Below are 20702 nucleotides of genomic sequence, written 5' to 3'. Positions count from 1 at the left end.
GCACCTAGAAACCAATATTTCGAAAGATCTGGAAGGCAAATGTGAAAAAGAGAATTCCTAGAAAAGCCTAAATTACATATATTGTATTTTAAGGTCTTTCACCATATGTCAGCAAAGGCCATCCACCATCATACTGCACACCTGAGGGAGAAAGATTTGCTAAATTTTCTTTTCAAGAAGTTTAAGCGAAATGCAACACTCACTTGTAGACCGTGCCTCCATTGCCATGACCGAGGACGTCTCGATATTGTATGTCTTGTTCATTCATCTCCACAAGAAAGAAAGAAAAACAAGAAAGATGTCATGCTGTGGATGGAAATGTCAAGGAAAAGCAACTCTAGGCCATAAACAACAAGCAGTCTGGGTCATTTCAAGTTCAGCTGCAAGAACGAGAAGATCAATACAACATTTGCTGTCCAATTTATAAAAGACGATACCAAGGGACAAAGTGATGGAAAGTTTAATGACAATTTGTTTGCCTGGGTCATTTCATTAAAGTTTGATAAAAGGTGTCAAAATGGAATGATATAACATAGCTCAAGAGGGTCAGGTCATAGATACTGATAGGAAAGGGGTCTCCAGCACTGCATATAACCAAAGCCAAAGTTGTGAGGGGGAGGAAGCAAACCAGCCAACACTGTCATCTTAAATATGGCCAGAAAAGTTTACTTGGGTCCATTTACAGTTTAGTGTAGAATCAGCATAATTGATACTAATGGGATGATATATTTGTATCAGTAGAATTGCTACAGTTTATATACAAATGCTTAATTAAGGCCACAATCCTGCAACAAATAAAAATTCGGTTTTAATTGGTGCTGAGCACACACAATTTTCCTTGAGTTATACAATAAATTGCTACCTTGAATGCTTAGTGCTCCCGGGGACAAGTTTCCAGACAGGGTGGTGGGAAGTCGGAGCCTGTGAACACCCCCGAAGCCACATGGAGCTTTAGGGTCTGCTCTCCCGACACCAGGAAATTTCGTGCGTTGTGAACATGGGAATTTTGGTTCTTTTATATTGTATAAAAGCTTAGTTCAGTTTTGTTTGTTGACTTACTGGATCAGATTGAAAACCAGGAACCCCACTTCTCCTATACAAAAGTGAATACTACACTGGACATCGTAAATAAGGCAATTTAGTATTCAAAAGCACCAAAGCCATTTTTGACAATAGTGTATGTCTATTTTAAAACAACTCTTTCAATTATGATAAATTTTGGTCCACAGTAATGTCTCCTAAACTAAGACAGGGATGCTAAATTGATGAATACTAATAGAAAGTAATCAAAATTGGATAGTTTCAGATTTTAAATTATATTGTTAGCAATCTACCACAAAATCTTAAAAAAAGACTCATTTCTTGGATTATTTATATTCTGTTTGACACCAAATTATTAATTTTGTGCAAGTTGTTCCAGCTACTAAAAAACTTCCTGCTAATTTTATTAACCAACGGTGAGATTTTCAAAAACACCGGAGTAACTCAGAAGCACAAATCCCACCAAAAATCAAATGGGACTTCTGCTCTTACATTGCATAACAGGGTGTTTTGCTCTATGTGGGCTGGAGTGCCCGAGGCTAAGCCAACCTTGATTAAAGAATGGGCTGCACCTGAGAAGAATCAGGTGATTCCTGTGTAAAAGAAGCCAGGTTTAAGCAGGGATAAAGCTCAGCTGGGGAAAGAGCTGGAGGGAGGTTCCTATAAAGGTTGGAAGTTCAGAGCAGGAAGGGGCAGTGAAAGGGGAGAAGCCCAGGAAACTGCCACTATATCTGTAGTGACTGCAGGGAGCAAGAAGGCTCCTGCAGGAGGGGAGAAGGTCTCCAGGCTGGGAGGCCTGGCAGAGACCCTGATCAAACAGGAGGGAGGCTGAGGAATAGCCCCTGGGAGGGTAGAAGGTTCTGTTTTTGAGGTAAGACATTTTTGGGGGAATTTTTAATTTGGACAACTGTGACCCCATAAAGGGTGGACTAAAGACTGTGACCTAGCCAGAGGGCTGAGTCATTGACAGAGAAATCACCACAGTGCCAGAGTGACCATCAGTAGGGGGCACTAGCCTGGTGACAGCTGTTATGCCATGCCTGGCCACAAGGGGGCACACAGTGGTGAGTGGACCTCAGTTACTCGTCGCTTCAGCGCTTTTGAAAATCCCACTCCAAAAGCCTTATTCTACACCATTGAAGATAGGAGCAGAGTTGGACCTTAAGTGCTACATGCAATAAAAACCTCTAAAACGACAACTTTCAGCAAGTTTCAACAGCAAAAAATTGAGTTTTTAATTGATTAAAAATAATCTGTTTTTGAATCACTAACAGTGAAGCTTTAAATATTTTGTTCTGCTCTTCAACCAACTGAAGAAAATCCAGTACTCGCTTATCAAAGGAAATATTTATTCTCCTATATATTTCCAAGGTTGAAGCTTGTGAGATCTGAGATAACTGGAAGTACATTGAAGCAGAAGTTACGTCCACATAAATTGTCTATTTGCAGTTAAGTCTGCACCACAAATCTTCAAGATATATAAAGATTAGTACCCAAAGGCCAATCAAGTATTAAAACTAAGGCTGAAAACTCTGATAATTATATTTCACCAAAAAATGCAACCCAAGAGGAAAAAATTGCAAGGAATTCTCCCCTCTTAAAATATTGCATCGGCACCTCGCACAGGGTGAGATACTAGATACATCTTTAGACTCTGTTGTAAACAATAGATCTGTGAGAAACACAGAAAACCTAGATAGCCATAACTAACTATACATTAGCTCTTCTGGGAGGTTTTTTTTCCCCCTGTAATTATGCAAGCGTATTTTGTAAGAAACAGCAAAAGGTTATTTTATACCAATGTTTTCCCTTTTCTTCTGCATTTGGCTAACTGGTAAAAAGTGAATAATCTTAGCCATATCTTTGCTGTGATGTTACACCACTTTCACTCTGTGTGCCTTTCACTGCCAATCTGGTACCATTCCTTGACAGTTACGCACAAAGGATCAGCGCAGAACTGATGGTGAAATAGATATTGGGGTGGAGCAAATATACACCAGAAAACCTTACAGACATAAAGCTTGATTTATTGAAACAAATAAAGATGCCAAAAAATACCTAGTGAGTTATGTATTTTACTGGGAAAACTGAATCCTCAATCACAAAATGATAACATAAAAACAATGACTCCACAGCAAGGACTGGAATATTAAACTTTCAAAGCCAAACTTGATTGGATGCCGATATTAACAGAATTAATGAAAAAGTGAAAACAGATTTCAATTATGGGTCAGCAAACAAAACACTCTTTGTTTATACCTGCTGTCTCTGAAAGACTCAGTATCTATTCTCTTGTAAATCATTAAAAGCAAAATGCTCAATTAATCCTTATTTTATATGTAAAGCTCTGACAGAAGCAAAGTCCTATAGCTGTACCTTTGCTTTACAAATCGAAGTAGTAATGGTTTCAGAAAGCGGTCACACTCTGTGAGCAGACAATTGAAGAGATTTAGTAAATCCCACTTTATAGAGCGGAGACTAATCGGAAAACACAAGCCAGTCAAATGTTTCTTATGAACTGTTGACACTATATCAATGCTGAATCAATTGGTGGCATTTACTCTGAGTGACAGAAAAGAAATAAATATTTATATCACATAACCTATATCAATGAACCTAGGCAGAAAGCTATTTCTAACCTGCCAATATTTGATTATCTTGAAGAATCATGTCCCCTTCTTTTAATGATTAATATGAATTTCTTATTAAACCTAAGTGGAGGCTAGTGGAAAGGAATATCATCATTAATGCTTGAAAACATAAACCACACAAAAAACTATGTTAAACTAATGCTAAGTGTGACAAACTCCAAAATGAAAGGAAAGTCAAAGTTAAAACAAAAATCTGTCCCAGTTTATACAGTTGTGCCTAATTACTGAATAACAAAAGGTATGCAATATAACAGAGAGCATTTCCTCTTTGGAGATTACAGTCTAGTCCCTTATCACAGCATGGCGAATTAAGGGTAGCATTAAAACACTAATTCTGAATTTATTTTCTTTGATGGGCACAAGTCAAATCTTTACTATCACTAATAGATTTTAGCTATTTTATTTCCTTACATAGGAGAATTTTTAAAATAGGTAACCTTTAACTTTCTAAAATCCAGCTGTGCAAAATGCCTTTATTTCTATTTCTTTCAACAAGTCAAAATGTCAGATTCAGGTTATTCACCCATTCATGATTATGTGATCTTATTCATGTTCAGTTATTCCATTTTCTAAAAATTATTCCCAAATGGCTCTCTCTTATATTATGGATTAGTATTTGCCAAATTTCACTAAAAAGCTCAAAAGCATGTTTTTGGTACTCATATAATTTAAAGTTATCTGTTTGGCTATTTTATAAATATTTTAAAAATTATAAACAGACCTTCCTGGCAAGAATCAATTTGTTCATATATGGCTTTGTATTAGGAATGCTGACAAGCTTAAAAATATATTCCAAGCTGTATTCAAAGGATTCAGTGCCAATAAGCAAGGCTGCAGTGCTGATGCTGTTAGAATCACCTTTTAAAGAGGCACTCTCATTTATTAGATCACCGTGTTACAGGTGATACTGAAGGACAAGCATGAAGACCAGCCTTTATCTTCTTGACACGTTCAACTACAACTACTTGATTCATGAAATGCCAATGAGACTTGGAGAGGTCACTGTGTGAAGGCACTGAATACGCATCTGAGATAATTAAGATTTCAGCCTTCGAAACATGGAGGGGAAGTGAACAACAGTTAAGAAAATCAATAAGAGTCTTTTATTTGCGGTGACACAGATGTCTCAGTCAATACAGCCTAATAGGCAAGCTTGATGGCAATGGACAAGTGCCTGCCTCCAAGGCTATCAAAGGGGGTTCACTATAACAAACATTAAAACTTATTTATGTTGCTACTGAAGAATTCGGTATTCTTTTAGGTAGCTTAATTTAGCAGTGTATATTTAAAGTCATTATACAACTTTGGATCTATCTATTTGAATCAAAACTGGTGAGAAATGACTGCCCTAAAGGGTCCATTCGTCCATCAACTGAAAGCGTAAACTATTTAGGTCTGGATATCAGGATCTGAATGCCTGGAGCAGAAAAGAGTAGGTGATAAGGAAGTCTTCCACAACTTTACTCTGATAATGCAGCATATGATGCAGCTCCAAACAATATAAGAAGGAATTTTCTCTCTTGCCACTTGCAAAAGCCTGCTAAATATTTATGTGCCTACTGCCCTGAAAATACAAAGGTCATTCTAGCAACTGAGCAGCTGATTTAGTTACTCAAAGCTGATTAACTTTCTTCCCCTAAATTGTGACTGCAGTGCAACATGTGTGTGAGGTGCTTAAATTTATTCGGAGCTAAATCTGATTCTCACCTTTTGAGAAATGGGAAGCAAATTGCTATGGCAGTCAAAGTAAATCAAAACACATAACTCATCCATATCATGAAGGTTTTCATGGTCTCTCCACTTCAGTTTTAAAAAGGGAACATTACAACTAAATGAGCAGTAAGCATCTCTCCACTTATATGTAGTATGCCAGTCACTGTGGTATATAGGCAGTAACAAGTCATACATGTACCCAAGTCTGAATTTAATGCACCTACCTGGCCATTAGCTAATATTTTCTTCAGTTCTGCAGAAGACTTCTTTAAGCTGAAAAATACAAAACAATTGTTTTCCATGACTACAGTTTCAGTCTATGAAATTGAGTTAAAACCGTATCCCCCAACAAAACAGCACCTTTGCTTATGGTTAGGCATGCTGAATATGTTTTACTTTATGCAACACAGACTGAGCCTGATATTTCTCAAACAGCATAAGCCAAAAGTCCAGAAAGAATGAAAATTCAAGATTATCAAGATTTATTTCACTTTTACAAAGCAGTTTAGATAACAACAGACATTTGACCATCCTACTCTTCAAAATACAGCCTAACATTTGTCAATAAAACAAAGCTACCCTCGCCAGCAAGTGTTTTATAAAAAAGTACCAAAAAACACAAGGTTTTACTTCAGTTTTCCTTGGCTGCATGGCTCAGTTCAAAACCCAGTAAGGTCTCATCTCTTGATACCTTAAAATGTACACAGTATGAATTATATCTCTGTTTACCAATATATTAAGCTATAAAGGCAGATTCAGTAATTTATAAATGTAGGCCTGTGTTACTCAACCACAGTGTGTTACAATGAGATGGTTAATATACTTTATAAAAACAACAAGGAGTCTGGTGGCACCTTAAAGACTAACAGATTTATTTGGGCATAAGCTTTCGTGGGTAAAACACCACTTCTTCAGATGCAATATACTTTATGTATGAGGAACTGACCTCCTCAGCAGAGATTACTGGGCCAAACTGACCACTGGCATAAGCTGGCACAACTGCACTGATGTCAAATAAGCTGAAACAGCTTAAACCATTGATGAATTCGGCCCATAATGTTTACTGTAGACTGCTGTATTTTTATAAATCCTACTCATTTTGAAGTTCATCTTCAACAGAGTACAGCAGATAAGATGACTTGTTCTGAGCAGAAACAGACTCAGGGCTTGTCTACACTGGCAATTTACAGCACTGAAACCTTCTGGCTCAAGGGTGTGAAAAAACACCCACCTGAGTGGAGCAAGTTTCAGCGCTGTAAAGCGCCAGCGTAGACAGTGCACCTCTACGCCCCTCATGGAGGTGGCTTTAGCATTGCCAGTGTAGACTAGGCCTCAGACTTGAAAGGTACATCTTCATTTTTTAAGGTGTTGGGATTCCAAAACTGGATCTGTATTTCACAGCCAGCCCCTTCGTTATAATAGATCAAGCACCACAACTAAACATCTCTGAACTTGTGCAGCCCCAGAATTTAGGGAGGTTCAGATAAATTTACAAGAAAAATACAGTCCAAACCCAAATGTATTCTAATGAAAAAAGCCACCGTATACCCACTGAAGACAACAGGGTTGCATGGGTGTACAGTGATGGAGGGCAAAATTTAATCATTTGACTAGGGAAAAAAATGTATAAATTAAAAGCCAAACACTTAAGAGGAAGGATAGTCTTGGGGTTAGGGCAAGACTTAAGGTTAGACTGGGACTCAGGAGATTAGGTTTCAATTCCTGGCTCTGACACGAACTTCTTTTGGGCAAATCACTAAATTTCTCAGTGTCTCACTTCCTCATTTGCAAAATGGGGAAAACATCCTTCCTGTGTCTGTTTTATTTATTGAGACTGTAAGCTCTTCAGGACAGGGACTGTCTTCTTATGTGTATGAACAATGGGGCCCCAACGTTGGTTGGAGTCTCTTGGCACCACTGTAATATAAATAAAGTACTACCAAAACTCCAGAAAGCCTGAGGAAGTCACAATTCATTTTTATCCTTCCTCTTGATTTCATCACCAATCTAGCATGGGAAGTGCCCTGAAAGCGGTTATGATAAATTCGTTGGAGAAATCTTTGTTGTATTTCACCATAAAATATAAGTCAAAATATTTTAAAACACCACAGGTGATATAGTGGAACCTGCATCTGAAAGTTCTAAAATATATATTTTGTGCAGTCACAGAAACTTGGAGATGTCAGGGCAAGTTTTAGAAAATACAAATAAAAAAATTAAGAACAATATTGGTTCCATTTCACTCTGAGCCGTAAACTTAAATTCTTAATTGAAGCTCTTAGCTTTTGGAAACTTGACTACATGAAATAAATGAAATAGCAATGAACAAGTACCAGCATGATGCATAGCATGACGCCTTTCCAGAGAGCACGCCCATTTTATTAGAATAAACAAGAAGTTCAGATTATATATATGCAATGATTGGTCTGTCAAAAACTAAGTAAAATATGGACTACCATGGAGGGCTAAAGAGATAAAACTTCTGACTTGAAAATAAGTAAAAAGTGGTGCTTTGTCTGTGGTAAAAATTCAAGTATATGGTCAAGATTTTCATCCTTAGGTGTTTAAAGTAAGGTCCCTAAATCCATATTTAGCACCTAAACAAAACTAGATGGATTTTCTGAGAACCTCCAACACCCACAGATTTTATGAGAACAGCAGGTGCTCAGAGCCCAGTTTAATATACGTGTCTTACACAGCCTAATTGGAAAGTGTTTGCCAGAATCTAATTAATTAACCCATCCTCTACATGCATAGGTGCTGGAACTAGGGGTGTTGGGGATGCTACCACACACCCTGGCTTGAAGTGGTTTCCATTATATACAGGGTTTACAGTTTGGTTAAATGGCTCTCAGCACCCCCACTATAAAAATTGTTCCAGCACCCCTGTCTGTGTGTGTAGAAGGAAGAAATTTTATTTCCACCTCAATTTGTTTTTATAGCCTCTCCCTTTTTCAACACAATTGTCTCATGTACCAGCCATCTTGGATTAGTTATAGTCACAGACATTACATTTCTAGTGGGATATTCACAACTAACTGCTGCAGTTGTATTTGTGTTTTTGGTAACTGAAGACTATTTTGCAAAAGTGAAATATGCATTGCTATAATTGATTCCAAGGTAATTTCCTCTCCCAAAATATCAAGGCCTCCCCGTTTTCCTGACAACCTGATCTCCTCATCCTCCCACACAACATACAGCCTAGACAACAGTACCACTAGAAATATCCTCTCAGACAGATTAGTGAACTTTAAAAAAAAACAAAAACAACCAAACACAATAATATAATCTTGAAAGGTGCATGTGTCTGATCATAGATCACTACCAACAGGAACAGTGAAAACAGAGACTTCATATTTGGTGGCTTTGTTCTTCAATAGGCCTTTTGTTCCCAGACTACTTTAAAGAAAGATTAAGTTTTCCAAGGAAACACAAGTTGATCTTGTCATCTCTCAGGACTAACAATTTGTGAACATGAAACAAAGAGAGACTTTCAATTACTTCAAAAACACAACTCCTAGTGCAAAAGGTTTTGGAAAAGGAATGGCAATTAACCAAGACAAGATGACGCAATCTTCTAGAAGACTCGTTTTCAGTGCACTTTGAGAACCATCTCAGAGTACATGGCATACTGAAAACTACTGAATGCTAAGGAGAGGAAGAGTATTTACTTAGCTTAGTGTACAACACAGGTTAGTGAAAACAGTAAATATTTTCTTCCAAAGGATGTGGATCGCATCTTCACAATTGTGATACTCAGCATATGTCACTGAGTTACTACAACCACGATTTCTCCAAAGCAGACTTGCCTAAAGTGCTTGATTTCTCTTTTGTCAAGGTCTCTGGCGGTGCTCACTGACTGGGGCACCTTAAGTGGTTTTGGGGCTTGCAGAGTCTGGCTACATACTGTATCATGATCTTTGCGTTGTCTCCAATGTTGTAATGTACTTCTGCTCTCCCCAGAGGATAACTAAGTGGCACCACAAATATCAAGAAAATAGGACTGCAATACTAGCAGGTACCAACAGAAGACTGCTTCCACTCAAGTGTGAACAGATCGTATCTTAACATGCTTGTATTGCTCTTTGTCAACTTGTTTAAAAGAGGGTTTTTAAAAAGAAAAGGGGACACATTTGGTGCAGGGCTATGTAGAAAGGGCACTATAAAATGTATAAATTCCAATTAAAATACTGAGCCTTTGAATTACAAGGCTGTACCGTGGTGCAGTAGAAGCTACTTTCCAATATTAAACAGTTCTCTCATTCACAGGCAATAAGATGTAATATTAAATCCATAGCTAGAATTTTGAAAGAAATCTAAGGGAGTTAGACAGCCAAATCGCATTGCATTTTGGTGGTATCTGGGAGTTTAATACCCTTAGAATCCTTCCAAAATCCCAGCCCATGCTAGCAAGGTTATTAAATTGAGCATCAAACCTAACAGGACCAAATTTTTCAGCAAAACCACTTTGAATTAGATATCCAGTGAATGACTAAGCCTGCTAAATAACTAAAACTTCTGGCTCAACCATATACAGTATGTCAATGTCATATGAAGGATGAAGCCATCTGAAATATCCCATAAAGGCACAGTTCTATCGGCAGAAAATAGGTTTACTGAACACCTGTAACAGGAGTGTAACAAGTTCTACAGGGCAGGTTACATTATTTTTTCTTTCCCATTGTGCTCCTTCGCTCCCAATAATCATACTGATGAAGTTATCTGACATTTCAAGTTTGATACCATTAATTACTATGCACCAATCACTTCTCATGTTCCATTTTGTTTTAATAAAAAACATCCACATCCACTATTGACTCTTACCTATTGCTTGGAAGGGAATCCGAGACTGCTGAGCTGCTATTATTAGCAGACCCTGCTCGTGTATTTACCTGCAGGCAGGGAAAGAATCTCTATCAGTCGTTTGCGTTCAGAGGACACCATTCTAATTAACCTGTAATTTGCCATGAATTTCTCATTTCACTATGAAGGTTAATTAGCTTGTTGCTAGGCATACCCATCATTGAGGTCTTGTCTGTATGTAGGTTAGGATACTATATAACTGATGGGTTTCAGTATACCATTTCCTTACATTTTAAATCCTTAATTAAATAATACAGAAAAACAGAAATACGCAGTAAGACTGCCATTTTATTCCCTTTAAGACATGCATTAAGAGATAAACAATCATTTTATACAAATTATCTGATAGTTTCCTGCAATTCAGAATGGAGAACATATGTATGATTACAGTAGAAAGTTAGTAAGTATATATGAATGAACTGAATAAATGTCCCGAAAGGATTTCATTGCAACTTGGTTGTGTGCTTGACAGGTTATATAAATTAATTAAATCAAATGAATATGGTGTTTCTCCCTTCAAAAGGCCTCTTTGCAAATTGGTACTAATAGCAGAGTTAATATGTAAGAAGCTTATTAACAAAGGGAAGAAACAAAACACATTTCAGTTTTTAATACAACTGTATACAACACTCAGATATTGCAGCCAATACCAAGCAGATGAATCTTTGTCCCACACTCATAAAAAAAAAAAATCTGCTTGTCAGAACTCAAAAAAGTGCAGTTTTATTTGACATTTCAATAAGTGGAACACAGCATTACAAATCCATCTAACTTTGCTGAAACAATTATTGAAATTCGTACCTTCAGGCCATGTATGTTGCGTTTCCCAGGAGGCTTGCAGGCTGAAACAGTAATTGACTAAATTGTAGAACACATCAGGGCCATTTACAAATTTGCTCAAAATGAATCTTTTAAAAAGAAATGAGGGTGACACCAAAATTAGCAGCGAGAAATGATTGAAAAGTGCCGCCTAAGACCCAGAGCGGGAACCGTGAGCCAGGATTTTTAACTTGCAGGGACTGAGCATTTATAAATGCTAAGAGCTTTTTGACATTGTCTAATATAAATTATAATTTCTGCTTAAAACACATAAAAATCAAGATAACTGGGCTATAATGATTAGATTCATTTCTTAATTCAAATGCCTTCACTATCTTCTTTTGCTTACCTACATGATGTACTGCAGTTAACTAAATTCTTTTAGAGAGACTTTGTTTTAGTTATGTTGACAAACAGGCCAGTGTGTGTTTTAATGTGGGAAAACCTGGTTGGGGAACAAAGTTCAAAGACCAAGGAAGCAGACGATTGAATGCATTAAATATAGAATAAAAGATGATGCATTATTTGTTTACACGCAAATCCTGACATCTTTTTATGATGTCTAGCTTTAAAGATGAAGTCCTACTTGGGAAAAGGTATTTTCTTAAAGCTTCTTAAACAATATATTACCATGGTTTTTCCATTCAGTGGATGTGCCTTTGTCAAATGTTAAAACCACACAGGCTTCTAGCTACATGTTACAGACAATTCCCATTTTAAAACTACAGTGCTCTACAAATTGTACGTTAAAGGGCCTGTCAATTTTGATTGATTGTCTGGAAAGGGATGAATTTGATTTTTCTCTCAGATGCACATGTATTTCACTCCATTTTTTGACAGCAGGAAACAGTGCTATTTATTAGTCAAAAGGACACAGATGATAGTTATTAAACACATCAGCTAGGCCAGGCTGTGTGCATTAGAAATTACTATTATATTCTTAAAGAAGCTAAATATTATTTCACCCAGGATTGTGGAGGAGGGAAATGGATAAATTTTTAGAGTAATTTTAAAGTTTACCAACCAATTTAGTTTACATTTCTTCAGAAATGGAAATATGGAAATTAACATTTTGAACAAACAATAAAAGACATGTCAAATGTCATTTGCCCTGATGCCTGAAACACAATGCTTTGGTAACAAAATTCATAGTGTTTGAATAAGAAGCGCACTGTCCATAAACACTGTAATAAGTTATTTGTTTACCATGAATTAAAGAATGGATAGTATTTAATTAAAATATTTTTCTCCTGAGCTACCACTGTAAGCAGAATTAAGACAACTGTTGTGAAAGGTTGAAGCTTTCTTCAAAGAAACCCTTTATCTAGGTTTTTGCTGAAGAAGTGATCGGACCTTAAAACACAAAAATATATAATCAGTGGGGAGTATGGAAAATATAAGCTTTCAGAGCGGTTAAAAAAATACAAAAAAGAGTCACCCACTGGCAAAACAAATATATATTTTTGATGGGTTTGAAAAAAATCTGGCAATTATTATTTATATAGCATTTTACATCATAGGTAAAATATACTAAATACAAATTCGTTACCCCCAAGAGCTTGTAATATGTAACAGGTACAGCACAGTTAAGGCAACAATGCATGGCACATAGACATCAGTGCTGGCTGGTTTCATGGAACAGGTTGGTTTTCAGAAATGATTTTATTACAGAGTAGCACTGGAGAGCCTTCCTCAAAAAGGTTAAAATGATGTCAGGAAAAGAGATGAGGGGCTTGTATGTATAGAATCTAGTGCGGACAGTAAGATAGGGAGGAGTGGAACTGTGAAGAATTTTGAAAGAAAAAGAGAAGCTCAAATTACATGCAGAAAAGGTAGATGACACTAGGAAGACTCAAAAAGCAGTGGGAAGGGAGACATGGCCAAAATGACAAGAAAGGAAAGTGTTTTTGTTAGGACAGTTGGAAGAGAAGAGTCTGGGCTAGAGCACTGGTTGGAAAAAAAAAGAGGGGAACGGGCACTTGTTCAGCTACTGTAGAGGAAGAAGCAGCAGGACTTAGTGGGAGCTTGGATGTGAGAGAGGCAGAAAAATTAGTCAGAGATGACAGCAAGGTTACAAGCATAGCAACAGGGAGAACAGAGGGGTTAACAGAGAAACTTTGGGAGGAAGGAGAAGAAACTCAGCTTTGGACTGGCTCAGCCTGAAGTGGTGACAAGCCATCTAAGAGGAGATGGCATGACTGGACAAAGGGTGAAAGATCACAGGTGGAAATGGAGATCGGCAAGTCGTCAGCTCAGAGGTGATAACTGAATCCAAAAGATCAAAGAACATCGCCCAAAAAAGGCATACATGGAAGAGAGAAGAGGCACTCCCATGGAGAGGGACAGCAGGAACCACAAGGCAGGTACTGAAGGAATGGTCCAAAAGGCAAACTTACAGAACATAAAGTCTGATTTGTAACCTCCGTGTGGCCCTTTGGGGACTCAGCCGTGAAAGGTACCGAACAACTTCCAAGCAACAACCACTGATTTCAAAGTGAAATGACAATCCCCAGCCCTTTTGAGCTGTTCAGCCCCTTGAAGACTCAGCTGCCAAAGCAGCACATACTCCGGCCACATGAGATTTCAATATTTTCTCTTTTGCAATTGGAAATCACAAAATATGCAACAAGGGGCTCTTGAACCTTCTTCACACAACTCCAAACAAGGGGATGTGTCACGAGTGCTCTAATTTCCCAAGATATTAAACAGGCCTGTGGTTTTGTTCAGGGAACGTGTGCGCGCGCATGTGTATGTACACACTAGATCAGGGGTCGGCAACCTATGGCATGCGTGCCAAAGACGGCACACGAGCCGATTTTTAATGGCACACTGCTGCCTGCCGAGTCCCAGCCGCCGGCCCCGCTCAGCCCGCTGCCGAACCCAGGCCGGGACCTCAGCAGGCAGCAGCGAGCCATTAAGAATCCTGCCCCCCCTCCTTCCCCCCCCGAGGGCAGGGTGAAGAAGCTTGGTCCCGCCGGCTGCTGCTGCAGAGCAGACAAGCTCCCCTCTCCCCCGCCTCTTCCCCCAGTGTGCAGGGTCCTGCCCCTCCTCCTCCCCCGCCTCTTCCCCCGGCGTGTGGGGTCCTGCCCCTCCCCCCCCCCGCCTCTTCCCCCAGCATGCTGGGTTCCTGCCCCTCCTCCTCTCCCTCCCTGCCGCCACCGATCGGCTGACAGCCCTTGTGAGGGAGGGGGAGAAGCGAGCCGCAGCGTGCTCACTGCTCTGGGGAGGAGGCAGAGAAGAGGTGGGGACAGGGCCATGGGGGGGAGGAATCAGGGCACATCCCCTCCAGCCCCCTGCCATCAGCTGCTCAGGGCAGGGGGCTGGGAGCACCCCCACGACCCCACAGCCCCAGCCCTCTGCCCTGACCTCTGCACCCCCCCACACACCCTCCCAGCCCTCTGCCCTGACCCCTGCACCCCCCTCACACACACCCAGCCCTGGCTCCTGCACCCCCCTCACATGCCCCCAGGCCTCTGCCCTGACTCCTGCACCCTCCTCACACACCCCCAGCCCCCTACCCTGACTCCTGCACCCCCCACACCGCATGTCCTGACTCTTGCACCCCCCACATTCCCACCCCCACCCCGCGCACCAAACGGGAGCTCCTGCACACACACACCCCACATTCCCACCTGCACCCGTCGCACCAAATGGGAGCTGCCTAGGTAAGCACTCCACCCCCAAACCTCCTGCCCCAACCCTGAGCCCCCCCCCCTCATTCTAGCTCCTGGCCAGACCCTGCACCCCAACCCCCAGCCTGCTCCTTCGCCCCCAGCCCTGTTCTCAGCACACTCCCACCCTCAGCTCAGTGCAGAGAGAGGAAGAGAATAGGCTAGAACCAGGGAGAAGGTAGGTACCCACTCTATGTGGGCAGGGCCGGGATCACAGACCGGCAGCGGGCTGAGCGGGGCCGGCAGCCGGGACCCTGGCCGGCAGGAGCCGGCGGACAGAACCCCAGACTGGCAGTGGGCTGAGTGGCAGCGGGCTGAGCCGCTCAGCCCGCTGCTGGTCTGGGGTCCCGGCCACCGGCCCTGCTCAGCTCGCTGCTGGTCTGGGGTTCTGGCTGCCGGCGTAAGATCAGCATTTTAATTTAATTTTAAATGAAGCTTCTTAAACATTTTGAAAACCTTGTTTACTTTACATACTACAATATTTAGTTATATAATATATGGACTTATAGAGAGAGACCTTCTAAAAAATGTTAAAATATATTACTGGCATGCGAAACCTTAAATTAAAGTGAATAAATGAAGACTCGGCACATCACTTCCGAAAGGTTGCAGACCCCTGCACTAGATACTACACTACCCTGATACTTCATTACAATGTGTGAATGCAAATGCAGCTATAAACAGGCAAGAGTGAGTGAATGTGTGTGTGTTTATGTATTACACACACACACTTCCTTCTTTATAGCTGCATTTGTACTCAGAAAACCCACTATAACAGCGAGGAATTAATCTAGTGATGCATGAGCTCTTTCCATGGCTAGAATTTACAAGAATCCCTCTGCTATTTCAGCCCCTGCTAGACTGAGATGCAAAGTCTCAATATTTCTCCTTTAAGCATCTTCCCATAGCAGCTCACTAACCTACCACCAGAGACAGCCTCCTTTTGAGACCTTAATAGCATGTGTTAGAAAGGCCTGTTGGTTAGCTGCCCAATTAAAACTTCAGAGAGTTATAAGTAATGAAAGTCTAAAATATTTAATTGGGAACTCATAGTATGATTATTTGTATAGTATCAGTTAACAGAGAAGATTTTAATTCTTAATTATTTCAATTAATTTATTGCTCGGAGATTTACTTGGAGAATTTAAACCTCATCCATTTCATCAATTAAGAACCACAGATGCAGAGACTAGATACTGAGAACATTCGAATTAGAAGGGTTATGTAATATGCTATTCTTTTTAACCATTACCCGAGTTCTCAGAGAAAAGTACATATCCAAAATCCAAATAGTTGCCTATGATTTTGTTTTGGACCTAGTAAATCTTATTTTAATAGCAACCCAGCACAAAAGCATGTGATTAAGTCTTCTGAATTCAGGAGAGCACTTGAGCACATACCAAGTGTTGTGCTGAACAGAGATACTTTCTTCAATCAGTGCCTACATAACTGGGTATTTTCTGTGTATAAAACTCCATTATTTTGATTCTGTCACCAATTGCCAACAGCTCAACAAGGGTCATAAGAAGCATCCAGAACCTGAGTTATTCAACTGCTTTGGCTTTGAATAGACACAAACTATTCCACCACCAAATTTTTTTTTTAAATGTACGTAAATATGTACTATGCAAACTAAACTTGTCAGTTTAATTTACTCCAGTAAATAAAACTATTTTATGTGCAATAACTAGTTTTCACTATAATCCAGACAATACTTAATTATTTTATCTAAATTAAGAGGTAAACTTCATGTTATGTGCATTTAAACCTTCTGAAAACATAACTGTTGATGAAACATCTTACTGATATAATCATTGCTAATTATAAGTTGTTAAGCATTACCTCTTGGATATATCTGCAAAGGTTCTATTAACTGTCCATTTACTTGCTGTTCCATTACAGTGGTATAATACTGCAAAGAGATTACAGAGATTATTCAATAACATATGAATAGTAGTAATCGTGTTATAGGTAGTTGAATTCATGGTATTTTTTAGGGTTTAAAAAATTGCAGTTACACGTATCAGCCTCCAAAATACATTCCCACTGTTTGTACTGTCCACACAACAAAACAACTATGAAAGAACATTAAGCAAAGGGTAATGATAATCAGTAATACATTGACTCCAGGGGAGCGGTCTACTACTGTACCGTAGGACCATCATAGGTTCAGGCTTATCTGACATCTACATCATCATCAAATAAAGAGAACATTAACAAAATGTGCAGCAGTAAGTAAATTGGGAGTAAATGTGAAAATTGGTTAGGAGACAGAAATAATACAAAGGAACCAAGAGAGATTAGAAACAAACAAACAAAACACAATGAAATTAAACCTGGAAATATACCAACTACAGTATTTGTGGAAAAATAATTCAAGACAGAAAGAGCAAATGGGAAAGAGAAACCTGGGAAGTAGTTATTCTGAATGAGACCAATGGATGACAATTGACAGACAACTGAAAGTTAGCCATGAATTGCCAATATGATATGAAACAGTAAATGCGGCTTTGGGCTACATAACCAAAGGTATCACTCCACACAAATCAGAGAGGTAATATGGTCCCTGTGCGTGGGGCTCCAGAGCAGTGGCACTTACAACATAACATCCACAGCTCTTAGCATTTATTTACCAGAAAGACATTGTCAGGTTAGGCGGACCTCAGACCACAGCCCCTGACTTTGTAGTGACTGGCGTGAGTAGTTGATGAGACAGCTACCATATATACATAAATACAAGGTTGGCAAAGAGATGACAACAAGGCTACATAACAGTCTGTAAATATTTGAAGGCCATGAATACCAAGCATGGAAAGGAAATAGCATGGTAGGAGAAGAGTTACTGAGTAATGGGTGAAAAATAAGGAAAGGGGACATTTAGGCTGGAGATCTGGGAATATCTCTTTGCCTTTAGAAAAAATGTCCCCTGGGAAATGTCGGAAGCTCCATTACATGGGACACTGAAGAACAACACTAGACAAAACACTGGAACATGTACTTTAAGAAACAATCCTGCTATGGCGAGGAGATTGATCTCACTGGTTTTTGCCAATGCATCTCTCTGACTATGGGAAGTGTTGAGAATTCAAAACACAGTACAAAGCATGTTCCAACTGCAACTTACCTATCTTAAGAACAAAAATGTTGCCTGTGAGTCAGATCTTCAGCCAGTGTAAGTCAGCATAGCTCCACTGACTTTGATGCTCATTTTCACCACCTGAGGGTCTGGCCCGAAGATTTTAGAATGATAGTGTTCTCAGATGAATATTTTATGATGCTGTTACCTATGCTGACACTACTTAACCTAAACAGAGAATACTGTATATCTGTATGGTGTCAGGTATGAGTGTTCTGATCATACCAATGACTTACCATAAAACAAACTTTTTTGACGTTTACATAATGCAAATCAACATAAGGATTGGTTTATTAATTGTTATGTAAATAGTTTTCTTTCATCTTGTTATGGAATGCCATCAAATTAAGTATATAAAGGCAGCAACTACATGAATATAGTGAGTACAGGCTGATCAAGAGATCTTTGCAGGAAGAAAGGGAACTATCCCTGTAGACTTATTTTATATCATGGGGTAATGAATAACAAATTAAGATCTCTGCCCACCCCCGACCCTCCCCCAAAGGCAGCTAGCATCTAAGAGCCATGGGGCTATAAAAGATTGCTCTGCTTTCTAGCAGACCAAAGCTGTAAAGAAAATGTGTTTCCTTACTTTTAGTAATATGCCAGGACCCCAAGACATATACATATAGTATAAGCACATACTACATACTCTCTGGAATAATAAACTAAACCAAATGTTCAAGAGACTACGCTTCTTTAGAAAAAAATAGTAATGTGGCCTTCTCCATTACTCAGTGATGACAAGTAAATGAAATATCAATCATGTCAGCTGTCAACCTTTTCGGACAGCAATAACTGTTAACAAGTAGTCTGGAAAAATTCTCCGAAAATGATTTGTCCTCCACATACGAGTATTTCAGTTTCCATGGAAAATTAAGATGCCAGTGGCTATTTGGAACATTGTTCAGGTACTTTTAAATGGAAAATTTGCCAGTTATTGATCCAGAGCGTGTACCCCTTGCTTCCAGAAGGCTGCAAGCAACTTTCCAATCAGTGGCTGTCAAAAAAATTACTGCCTTTTTATACTGATACAAGACAACAGTGGTAGTGTAGATCCACTGCAACTTAATATCTTTCTTTAATTAACTGCTATGTATAATAAGAAAATAATTTCAATTACCATCTTACAATATTTCCATAAATATAATGCAAACTCTCTTTGTGTATTACAAAGCAAATTAATTACAGAGCTGATTGAAAACTGTGCTGATGGTCAAGTTCACAAACAAATAACCTCAATGATAAAAGGGTTATAACAGATACAAAGCAACTTTTCCTACCACAAAACCTTGCATGCATGGAAGGGCCCTGTATTCTCATTTCATTATTTAATTTGAATTATAAAATAATTCACTCACTTTCCTTTTCCAAAACCTTTAGTGTGTTGATGGCAAAATGAACCATGTCAGTGTTCTTGGAAAGACGTTAGCAGCTTCCCAACCCTACAAACATTTGCTACCAGGCCCAGCCACTACCATGAGTGGCTTAGAATGTATGCTGTAACAGAGCTACTCTCTGCAGTCCATTCTCCCAGCATGCAACTTACAAGAACTCTCAAAATTTCAGTATTTTAGGGTAGCTAAATCTTACCTACATCATTTGGTAATCAGCCCCAGTGATGATGATGGCCAGCAGCCCCTTTAACCATCAGTTCTTTTGTTTTTAAGGGATTTTTTTGCTTTGGTTTTGTTTGTTTTCATTTTATTGCATTATTTTTGAGAAAAAGGTAGCACGCCCTGCAAAAAGATTATCCCCAGCTCTGCCGGCAAGGCAGATGAATGTCCACAGAGTTATAACAACCTCACTTCCAGGAACAAGAACAAGTAATTTTATTGTCTCCACTATTTTCTTCAAGATTATGGCAGATTCATTCCCACTCTTGAAGACTAAAAAGCTCCAGGATGTTTTTATAAGCCACCAAACAACAGACAGACTGCTAGAACGTGAAACCATCATGTGCATCACTGAAACAGCCAACTGTTGTAAAACATCAGAGACAAAACAGGTAGAAACAAAATGGCTCAGACTGGAACAAGATTATTTATAGGCATCCCATAAATCTTAAGGCATTTGGGAGGGCAAAAGAATTGGGCACTTACAATAGCTAACATGCTGAAATTTCAACAATAGGCCTGGATTCATGCCAGAATGATGAACCTGCAAAGTAGTGATTTGTAAAACTGTGCTGGAAAAAAATGCAAGTATCCTTATCGTATCATGTCAATAAACCCAGAAATACAACAAGGAGTCTGTTGGCACCTTAAAGACTAACAGATTTATTTGGGCATAAGCTTTCATGGGTAAAAAACCCACTTCTTCAGATGCCACAGATGATACAGACTAACACGGCTACCCCCGACACTTGACACTAATAAACCCAGAGATTTCTTGAGGATTATCAATGAATAGATTGGTTACAGACAGATCTCATGGGAAAGTATCATTATTGAGCCAGTAGAATAATAAAGAAAAAGCTGTAGAACCCCAAAATTTTACCCCACTGCAGATAAAATTCTTTTAATATCAGACTTGCAATAAGATAGTCTGGTCTCTTCAGAATGCAAAGGCAAGTGAGGGAAGGTTGGGTGGGAAAAAGGTTTAATTCATCATCTCCTTAGAAGATCTGAACCTTACAAATAGGTGAATTGGCATCTGGAACCTGAAGTTCTTTTACTCTCCTGGCTTAAGTCACTGACATTAAGAATAACATCTCACAGTGAAACTGGAGCACTCGGTATTCAGTAGTAGAAGGAATGCTTAACAAGGAACACCGCGTAGAAGTTCCCAGAAGTAATCTCCTCAGAT

The 20702-nt window shown here is 39.3% G+C and overlaps 1 protein-coding gene across 8 annotated transcripts in view; it reads right to left on the bottom strand.

Annotated features, from left to right (window-relative positions):
- MAP2K5 (mitogen-activated protein kinase kinase 5) overlaps positions 1-20702 on the bottom strand; it is a 195167-nt gene that overhangs the window by 155986 nt on the left and 18479 nt on the right. For all 8 annotated transcript variants that reach the window (XR_005226960.2, XM_037910006.2, XM_037910005.2 and 5 more), the window contains 5 exons: positions 16601-16670; positions 11070-11110; positions 10230-10297; positions 5630-5678; positions 204-268 (listed from right to left, as the gene is read on the bottom strand). Coding sequence is in view for 7 of the 8 variants with exons in the window: in XM_037910006.2 (XP_037765934.1) it covers positions 204-268; positions 5630-5678; positions 10230-10297; positions 11070-11110; positions 16601-16670 (293 nt within the window). In the remaining variant the exon portion in view is untranslated. The remainder of the gene's footprint in view (positions 1-203; positions 269-5629; positions 5679-10229; positions 10298-11069; positions 11111-16600; positions 16671-20702) is intronic.

Source organism: Chelonia mydas, chromosome 10, assembly GCF_015237465.2.
Source record: "Chelonia mydas isolate rCheMyd1 chromosome 10, rCheMyd1.pri.v2, whole genome shotgun sequence".
Taxonomy (NCBI): Eukaryota; Metazoa; Chordata; order Testudines; family Cheloniidae; genus Chelonia; species Chelonia mydas.
This window is presented reverse-complemented; position numbering and strand designations above follow the sequence as displayed.